Below are 10,673 nucleotides of genomic sequence, written 5' to 3'. Positions count from 1 at the left end.
GTACCGCTTACCGGAAACAAAATAAATATATGCCAAGGGTGACAACAATTCCAGATGCACTCAGGAACTTGAACGCGGTGGACCTCACGGTTCCCACGCAGATCACCTCAAGATGTTGATTGCATATGAAATACAAAAATATAAAACGCCATAGCGTAAAACCAAGATAACCAGTATAATGGTAGCACCCAAGGTGATAGGAGACCCCAAAATTCCAAGTGATATAAATGGATCTGATAAGTGAACGTAAGGATAGATGGAAACTCAACCACCAAGTCAAACTCAATAGGTACTCCTTACCAAAGTATAGGAAAAATGCAGCCAAAATTAGAAAGCCAGACACCTCCCCCGATAGGAATGCAGCTTACCGAAGTGACGAATATAGAGAACATGTAAAGTTTGCAAGGGGTCCCGACCATGCAAAACCAAAGTGAACAAAACCGATTCTAAATACCCTTACCGACTCCAGGTCAAGATAGGCAAAGATGGTATTGTAATGCTCATAGGATCAATGACCCAATCTTCTGTGGCCTCCGCTAGGGACTCAGGATGTTGGAGAGGAGCGTCAACCATAAAATACAGAAGAGGACGCCATAGCATAAAATCCCACGAGTAATTTGTTAAATAAAGGAAAATCATTGCAAACAACGGAATAAATGAGCCAAAGGAGAGTGGTAGCAGCCGCCGGCCGGACGGCTCCGCTCGCCCGTCCTTCCTGGACACTATGTGAAGGTGACGTCAGCACGCCGTGATCTGACGCGTTTCATCAAAGATAACATCATCTTTTCTCAACATTTAAGCTACATTACATACTCCTGACCCCTGCACTATATACTCTGTTATACATTACATACTGCTGACCCCTGCACTATATACTCTATGTTGTACATTACATACTCCTGACCCCTGCACTATATACTCTATGATGTACATTACATACTCCTGACCCCTGCACTATATACTCTATGTTGTACATTACATACTCCTTACTTCTACTCTCTCCCCTCTACCCACTGCTATATATACACATAATATGGAGTCTCTTTTGTTACACCCATTTTCTACCAGCTGGACATTTTATATCTGATGATCTGATTGGAGGACAGACTTTTACATGTTGATAATAATGTGATAACATCCTCCAACTTTGGAACCTTAAACAGAAAGTGATAATGAGGGAGGAGTCAGTAACCCAATGATGGTGGTCTTCAGGATCAGTCCAGTCTTCATCTTGGTTGTTCTCCCCCATCCTCACTCTCTGACCTCTGGTGGGGCTCAGCCCCGCTGTTATTCATGACTAAATCATGGACTAATGAAGGAAGTGCGGGACTTCTTGTGTTGGGAAGATGGCAATGACTAATAGAGGCGGAGTCAGCAGGGTAGGAGTCAGCAGCAATGATGGCCAGATCTGCATGGCTACACTAGGAAACCGAGGTCACACTATACAGTAGTAAAGTAAATTAATAGTGAAAACATCCACACACCAGCAAACATGAAGATTCAGGAAACCATAAACTGAATGAAAAAACACCCAACCACCTAACTTTAATACAATATATACAAAACAAGGAACACAGGGAATACTGAAGTTGCAAGGAAGGGAGAACCAGGACTGGGGGTCAGGAACAAGGGGAGCAGATATAAGGCAGTGGGATGCAGGGTACAGGATTCAGGGCAAGAGCAAGATAAGGAGCAGGAAAAATGGCAAGCAACATCTGACCACCTAAAGCAAAATACTGACACGAAATGTAATAGCAGAGGAGGGACTAAACACTCTCCCAGCAGGCAGCACCAGGCAAAGACTGATTACTAGAAACTTCTGTCTGCTGCAGGGAAACAATCGGTGGTGGACACTGGAGCTACAACCCTCCATCTAGAGTACCACAGTGCCACCAGCAGGTGATCCAGATGGGGACACTTTTCCTTTAATCTCCTCACTGTCACTCCTATTAAAGACAGTTCTCGTTGTTTCCTCACTCTCTGACTAAGGTCCATGAATTAAGAAATGAACTGGTAGGGGATCAGAGGACCCATTTACTAGTTAGCTTGAGGGAGGAATTGTAAGATCCTCAGAGACAAAGCTGCCCAATGTTCGGAATCCTGGTTTAGGGGAACCAATCTACTGATGTCTAGTAATAATCTTTGTATTTCTATTTTAGTACATGAACGGGAGATGAGGAAAACCTCAGAGGATTATCTCACTTTGTCTCCAGACTGTGAAGTAGAAGATGAGGACATCACACAGTACAGTCCAGGAGAAAACCCGACTACCTCAAATGTCCATCCGGCACCACACAGTGTAGATGAACCATCGTATTCCTCTTATCCTATGGAACCTCAAATTTTGAGGGATGGTACCGGACCATCGTACTCCGCTTATCCTGAGGACGGTGCCGTCCTTCCAACAGATAAAAGGTTTCCCTGTACTGAGTGCGGGAAGGGTTACCATTATAAATCACAACTTAATAAGCATAAAAGATCTCACACAGGGGAGAAGCCATTTTCCTGTCCTGAGTGCGGGAAGTGCTTCCGTTTTAAATCCCTCCTTATTGTGCATAAAAGATCTCACACAGGTGAGAAGCCGTATTCTTGTCTTGAGTGTGGAAAAGGTTTTGCTGATAAATCATACCTTGTGAAACATCAAAGTTCTCACACAGGGGAGAAACCACATACCTGTCCTGAGTGTGGGAAATGCTTTTCAGATAGATCCAGTATTTACACACATCGAAGATCGCACACGGGGAAGCCGCATTCTTGTCCTGAGTGTGGGAAATGTTTTTCAAAGAAGTCCGTTCTTTCCGCACATCAGAGGTCTCACACAGGGGAGAAGCCGTATTCCTGTCCTGAGTGCGGGAAATGTTTTTCATTGAGGTCCTGTCTTTCCAGGCATCAGAGATTTCACAGGGGGGAGAAGCCTTATTCCTGTCCTGAGTGCGGTAAATGTTTTTCAATGAAGGCTCATGTTCACAGACATCAGACAGTGCACATGAAGCCGAAGCCACTTTTCCTGTTCTAAGTGAGGAAAATGTTCCTCACTGAAGTCCTGTCTTCCTGTACATCAGGGGTCCCACACAACCCTGGAGGTGTATTAGTGCCTTGAGTGTGGGAAATGTCTTCTATACAGTATGAATGTTGGTGGACATGTGGGGAAGAAGCACACCCTGATATACACCTCAGATATACTCCATGGCTGATCTTCATCATGTAAGAAACACTTCATAAGGAGATCAGAGATCCCCAAAGACATGGATGAAGTGTTGTCCCATGTTGGCCATTGATAGCAGGAAAAATAAAAACTGAGTTCTTACCTTTCATCGGCTGAGTACATTTTGTGGTGTAAGGCTTCGCAAAAACTTAAAGGTCTGTTTTTAAATAATTTGTTGAACGAATGGGACACGTTTTCGCCCAACCATGACAAATATTTAATGGGGGGGAGGGTACAGATGTAGAATTAGCCAGCGGGGAGCAAGATTCAGAGGGCACAAATGGGGACATTAGTGGTAGGGTGTTTAGAGTACCTAAATCCAAGGTGGGTATGGGGAAAAATCACAAGAGCAGCCTAAAAACAACATCAAACCAGGATATAGTATGCAACCGGTCAAAATTACGAGGTTTGTATACCAATGCCAGAAGCCTGGCCAACAAGATGGGAGAGCTGGAGCTGCTGATGTTTGAGGAGGACTTAGATTTTATGGGGATAAAAGAGACTTGGTTTGACAGCTCTCGTGATTGGATGGCGACCATTCAGGGGTATTCCCTTTATTGCAGGGATAGAGAAGGTAAAAAAGGGGAGGGGTATGTCTGTATATTAATAACAGTGTACAGGTAAATGTGAGGGATGATATTAATAATGGAGCTATGGACGAGGCAGAATCCCTATGGGTAGAACTTCAAAGGGAAGGCACGGGGGGAAGGTAATATTGGGCGTATGCTATAGGCCCCCCAACCAGAGGGAGGAGGGGGAGGCGGACCTCATTTTACAGATAGGATTGGCAGCAAGGATGGGAAATGTCATTATATTGGGGGACTTTATTGCTCACGGATATAGAAATACGGGGCAACTTAGGAAACAGTGACCATAGGTCAATAAGTTTCAGTATTAATTACAGTAATAGGAAACACAACGGTAATATAAGGACACTGAATTTCAAAAGAGACAATTTCCCAAAACTGCGCTCTCTGCTAGAAAATATCAAATGGGATATAACCCTGGGAACAAAGAACATGGAGGAAAAATGGGAGTGCTTCAAGAGAATACTAAACAAAGGGATTGGCCAGTGCATTCCAAAGGGAAATACATTTAAAAGAGCAAAACTAAACCCTAGGTGGTTAAACTGCAACATAAAAATGCAAATTAATACTAAAGAAAAGGCCTTCAAAAAATACAAGACTGAGGGGTCATTGGCAGCATTCAAGCATTACAAAGAGTAATAAGAAATGTAAAGGCAAAATCAAGGCGCCTAAAATAGAACACGAGAGACATATAGCGGAAGAGAGTAAAAAGAACCCCAAAAAATTCTTTAAGTATATAAATAGTAAGAAAGCGAGGCCAGAACACATTGGCCCCATAAAGGACAACGAAGGAAATTTGGTCACAGAGGACAGAGAAAAGGCGAAAGTTAAATAATTTCTTCTCTTCAGTCTTCACAAAAGAATCGGGGGGCTACACTAACCCAGCTTGTAATGCTAAACTAAATAATACACCTCAGGAAGTACCCCCATGGCTAACAGAAGATAGACTTAGAACTAAACTATAGAAACTTAACATAAATCACTGGGACCGGATGGCTTGCACCCAAGGGTTCTTAAAGAGCCTAGCCAGGTGATTGCCAGACCATTATTCATAATCTTTAAGGATAGTCTACAGACGGGTATGGTGCCAGCTGATTGGAAAAAAGCCAACGTGGTACCAATATTTAAAAAAGGGCCGAGATATATACCGGGTAACTATAGGCTGGTCAGCCTTACATCAGTAGTCTGCAAGATTTTGGAGGGGATGTTAAGGAACTATATACAAGACTTTTAGTAATGAAAACAGTATTATTAGTAGTAATCAGCATGGATTCATGAAAAATTGTTCTTGCCAAACCAATTTTTAACCTTCTACGATGAAGTGAGCTGCCACCTAGATAAATGTAAGCCTGTGGATGTGGTGTATCTGGACTCTGGAAAGGCCTTTGACACCGTTCCCCACAAACGCTTACTGTACAACCTAAGGAATGTAGGTATGGACCATAGGGTGAGTACCTGGATAGAGAACTGGCTCCAGGGGAGAGTCCAGAGGGTGGTGATAAATGAAAAGTACTCGGATTAGGCGGGTGTGGAAAGTGGGGTCCCCCAAGGTTCAGTCCTGGGACCAATCCTGTTTAATTTATTCATAAATGATCTAGAGGAGGGGATATCTAGTACAATCTCAGTATTTGCGGATGATACTAAACTAAGCATGCCAATATCTTCTATACAGGATGTGGAAACCTTACAAGCGGACCTGAACAAAATAATGGGGTGGACAACTACATGGCAGATGAGGTTTAATGTTGAAAAATGTAAAGTAATGCACTTGGGCGTCAGAAACACAAAAGCAAGCTACTCACTAGGGGGGAAACCTCTGGGTGAGTCTAGGGTGGGAAAGGACCTGGGGGTACTGGTAGACAGCAGGCTTGGCAGTGGCATGCAATGCCAAGCCGCTGCAAGCAAAGCCAACAGAATACTGGGATGTATAAAAAAGGGGATTCACTCCAAAAATAAAGAGAATATTCTCCCACTCTACAAGACTCTGGTCCGGCCACATCTGGAGTATTCTGTCCAGTTCTGGGCTCCGGTCCTCAGGAAGGATGTGCTGGAATTGGAAGGAGTCCAGAGAAGGGCAACAAAAATAATTAGGGGAATAGAGGACATCAGCTATGAGGAAAGACTACAAGCACTGAACTTATTCTCTCTGGAGAAGAGACTATTGAGGGGGGATATGATATCAATGTACAAATACTGTACTGGTGACCCTAGCATAAGGAACAAACTTTTTAGAGAAAGGGAATACAATAAGACACGTGACCACTCACTAAAACTAGAGGAAAAACGGTTTAACCTTAAAATACGTAGGGGGTTCTTCACTGTAAGAGCAGTAAGGATGTGGAATTCTCTTCCGCAAACAGTGGTATCAGCAGGGAGCATCGATAGTTTCGAAAAACTATTAGATGGGCACCTTAAAGACCACAACATACAGGGGTATACAATGTACGGTTAACAGCAAACACACACACACATCATAGGTTGAACTGGATGGACTGATGTCTTTTTTCAACCTCACTAACTATGTAACTATATTTGCCATATTTTGTTTTAGATCATTGGCTCCATTAAGTGGCCATAATTGTGGTATTACAACATTTATATGGATGGAGATATTTAAGGAAAAATACTGCATTGTAGTCAGTAGATGGCGCTGACGATCATAGGAAATCTCTATGCTTATGAATCACTTCCCACCTGCTGGGGGAGGGGGGCGTGTCCAAGATGGCCACTGATGGCAGTCGCGCATTGCTAGAGCTCCGGAGCTATGGACATCGTATGACGTCTTTCAGGCTTTCAGTGGAGATATCTGGGTGACAGGTGCAGCTGCCAGCAACATTCAGATATATTTTTTTCCAGGCGATTCCCTGCGCCATAAAAACAATCATATCGGCTGTTCGGCCACTTGATTTTTTTTTACAGGCGGCGGGAGGGGACAATCCCCCCCCCCACCAATGCTTCTACCAGCTCACCAGTGCAATCGGTGGGCCAGAGAATGAACCTGCCAGCGTCGGAAGTTTATGATAGAGCTGACCGAGGACCAGATGGTCTCTCTCTCTGACCTTCGGAGGGCGGTGCGAAGTTATGATGTCACTTCCTGCCCCCTGCAATTGTGAACAATGCCGTGTTTTTACCAGGAGAGGCTGACATTATTATTTTTTTTTTTATCTCAGGCTTTCCAGCCTTGAGGAGAGATGTGGGGTCTTATAGACCCTGGCTCTCTCCATAAAGAGGACCTGTCATGCCCTATTCCTATTACAATTTTATTCCTTGTAACAGGAATAAAAATAATAAAAAAAAAAAAAGTAATAAAAAAAAAAGAACAATTGGTGTCTTCCCTCGGGGACAGGGTGGAGGTCCATAGGGATCGGTGGCTGCAATGGGACCTGTTCCCGTTCTCGGATGAAAAACCCTGACTCAGACAGTGGGTGATCTGCACCATACCAAGGTCAGATTCACCGTTTCAATGTCGAGTCACCTGCCCTGGGTCAGCCATCATTCATTGTGACTCCTATCACTCCAAGATTAAGTTATACCCTCTGACTTTCAGAGGGAATAATGTGTCACTGGCTACACTTTAATGTGTTGGACTTACGGTTGTCTTGGTAGACCCCTTGTGGGATTGGTGGTGTGGGGAGGCTCTCTGTACCAATAAAAATATCAATTTTATATAACCTCAGTTCTCATAGTAGTGCCCGTTAAAGTCCCACTAGAGGGTTTTTTTTATCTGTTTTGTGTCAATTCAGGGATGTAGGCACTCCATGAGATTTTTCCAACAGTGACCTAACTACCAACAGTTTGCAGATCATCCAGTAGAGCCACAGAACCCTTTCACATCCTAACCACCACCATAACCCCCCAATCCCCCAGGCTTACATTGAAGAGAGTAGGTTAGAGGTGCAGTGATCTAGCCACCACCCATCCGTTCCAACATTTTCCAAACTTCTGAGGACATTTGCGTCCCATATATGTTAGTTTGTATAAAGGAAGGAGAGAGTCCACCAATTAGCACAATCCACTGTGCAACCTTAGGAGGAACAGCAAATTTCCAATTTTGCAGAATAACTTTCCTAGCATAAAAACAAGTAGAATATTAGCAGTCGTATATACAGTACATAGCCTGTGTAACTGAGTTACCGATACCCAAGAGGAGCACCTTGGGATCCAATGAGACACAAAGGTCCACCACCTCACAAATTTCTCTCCCCACTGCCTTCCAATATTTTTGAATGACCGGGCATTCCCAAATAACATGGAAGTACAACTCAACGGCCAGTTGACATTTGGGACTTGTCGCTGAGTGAGTAGGATATATTCTAGCCAAGCACTGTGGGGTATAATATGCACTTTGCAGGTATATGAGTTGGCTAAATCTATTTTGAGATTAAATCAACATAGGTATGTATTGTTGTAAGCGAATGTCCCATTCCTCCTCCGAGAGATCGGGAATATTTTCCTTCCAGGAGCGGAATAGGAGAGGGTCCTCGTCCATGTCTCCGCTCACAATTCGGAGATAGATGGAGGACAAAAGTTTGTCTGCGTTTCGGTTGGCAAGGAACCTCTCTACTCTATGAGGAGCTGCTGTGACCAGCTCGGGTAACTGAGTTACCGATACCCAAGAGGAGCACCTTAAGATCCAATGGCACACAAAGATCCGCCACCTCACTAATGTCTCTCAACACTGCCTTCCAAAATTCTTGAATGACCGGACATTCCCAAATAACATGGAAGTATGACCCCCACGGCCAGTTGACAATTTGGGACATGTCGCTGAGTGAGTAGGATATATTCTAGCCAAGTGCTGTGGGATATAGTATGCTCTTTGCAGGAATATGAGTTGGATGAATCTATCTTGAGATGAAATTACCGTAGGTATGTATTGTTGTAAGCCCATGTTCCATTCCTCTGAGGAATCATCCAAAATTCTTGAATGACCGGACATTCCCAAAAAACATGGAAGTATGCTCCCACAGCCAGTTGACATTTGGGACATGTCGCTGAGTGAGTAGGATATATTCTAGCCAAGCGCTGTGGGGTATAGTATGCTCTAATGCAGGAATTTGAGTTGGATAAATCTATCTCAAGATGAAATCACCGTAGGTATGTATTGTTGTAAGCCCATGTCCCATTTCTCTTCCGAGAGATCAGGAATATTTTTCTTTCAGGAGCGGAATAGGAGAGGGTCCTTGTCCATGTATCCTCGCACAATTGTGAAATAGATGGAGGACAAAAGTTTGTCTGCATTACGGGTGGTAAGGAACCTCTCTACTCCATGAGGAGCTACTGTGACCGGCTCGGGGAATTGAGCCTGGACTGCGTGTTTTAGTTTCCTCCTCCGAGAGATCATGAATATTTTCCTTCCAGGAGCGGAATAGGAGAGGGTCCTCATCCATGTCTCTGCTCACAATACAGAGATAGATGGATGACAAAAGTTTGTTTGCGTTACAGGTGGTAAGGAACCTCTCTACTCTATGATGAGCTACTGTAACCGGCTCAGAGAATTGAGCCTGGACCGTGTGTTTCAGTTTCCTCCTCCAAGAAATCAGGAATATTTTCCTTCCAGGAGCGGAATAGGAGAGGGTCCTCAACCATGTCTCCGCTCACAATGCTGAGATAGATGGAGGACAAAAGTTTGTCTGTGTTACGGGTGGTAAGGTACCTCTCTACTCTGAGGAGCTACTGTGACCAGCTCAAGGGAATTGAGCCTGGACCGTGTGTTTCAGTTTCCTCCTCCGAGAGATCAGGAATATTTTCCTTCCAGGAGTGGAATAGGAGAGGGTCCTCGTCCATATCTCTGCTCACAATACGGAGATAGATGGAGGACAAAAGTTTGTCTGTGTTACAGGTTGTAAGGAACCTCTCTACTCTATGAGGAGCTACTTTGAACAGCTCGAGGGAATTGAGCCTGGACCGCGTGTTTCAGTTTCCTCCTCCGAGAAATCAGGAATATTTTCCTTCCAGGAGCGGAATAGGAGAGGGTCCTCATCCATCTTTCCGCTCACAATACGGAGATAGGTGGAGGACAAAAGTTTGTTTGCGTTACGGGTGGTAAGGAACCTCTATACTCTATGAGGAGCTACTGTGACCGGCTCGGGGGAATTGAGCCTGGACCGTGTTTTTCAGCTGTAAATATCGAAAATAACATCCAAGAGGGGAGCTGAAATTCTGTCTTCAAGTCAGGGAATGGGAGCAATGTACCGGCTGGCATAATCCTTTTCAATTTGACACTACCATACCTGGCCCACACTCTAGGGTCAGGGATAGATCTAAGATGCAGTAGCCTAGGGTTGCCCCAATCTGACCTATTCTTAATGACACTATTGCTATGGGGGAAACTACCAGTTCAGGAATGTCGACTGCGTCAGGGCTCCCCTTACCTTCCCCCACCCCTCTTTTTTTTTCTCTCCCTTTTTCTGCTGCACTTCTCCCATTCATTTACTTTTCTTATCTTTGGTCTCTTCTTAACCTCTTTCAACTTCTATCCTTTCCTCATCTTACAAAAAAATCTGAAAATGTTATTTGGTATGCTATGACAAGTGGGCACGAATCATGCGGAGAACAGTTGTATGTTCTTCACCTTATTATCTTTTGGTCTACTCCCGTATTTTGTTTGACCTTGCAGCATTATTTAGTGCCCGTTCTCGGATCAAGTTTAGATATGGCTTCTTTTTTTGGCCTATAGAGTTTTAGCCGGCAATGGCACAGTGGATTGTGTTCACCGACAATGTTTTCTGGAAGTATTCCTGAGCCCATGTTGTGATTTCCATTACAGTAGCATTCCTGTATTTGATGCAGTGCCGTCTAAGGGCCCGAAGATCACCGCCATCCAGTATGGTTTTCCGGCCTTGACCCTTACACACAGAGATTGTTCCAGAGTCTCTGAA

At 44.1% G+C, this 10,673-nt stretch overlaps 3 protein-coding genes across 3 annotated transcripts in view; all 3 read left to right on the top strand.

Annotated features, from left to right (window-relative positions):
- LOC309563951 (uncharacterized protein) overlaps window positions 1-3,016 on the top strand; it is a gene marked incomplete at its 3' end in the record, with an annotated part of 261,782 nt that extends 258,766 nt beyond the window's left edge. The window contains exons 6-7 of the mRNA XM_082268580.1: window positions 2,703-2,787; window positions 2,887-3,016. Coding sequence (XP_082124706.1) covers window positions 2,703-2,787; window positions 2,887-3,016 — 215 coding nt within the window. The remainder of the gene's footprint in view (window positions 1-2,702; window positions 2,788-2,886) is intronic.
- LOC309564447 (uncharacterized protein) overlaps window positions 1-10,673 on the top strand; it is a 714,240-nt gene that overhangs the window by 504,432 nt on the left and 199,135 nt on the right.
- Window positions 1-10,673, top strand: part of LOC309563950 (uncharacterized protein) — a gene marked incomplete at its 3' end in the record, with an annotated part of 302,349 nt that overhangs the window by 271,719 nt on the left and 19,957 nt on the right. The window lies entirely within an intron of this gene.

The sequence above is a fragment of the Pelophylax lessonae genome, assembly GCF_965119305.1.
Source record: "Pelophylax lessonae genome assembly, chromosome: 9".
NCBI classification, from domain to species: domain Eukaryota; kingdom Metazoa; phylum Chordata; class Amphibia; order Anura; family Ranidae; genus Pelophylax; species Pelophylax lessonae.
Note: the sequence above shows the minus strand (reverse complement) of the source record. Positions and strands in the feature narration are given on the sequence as shown.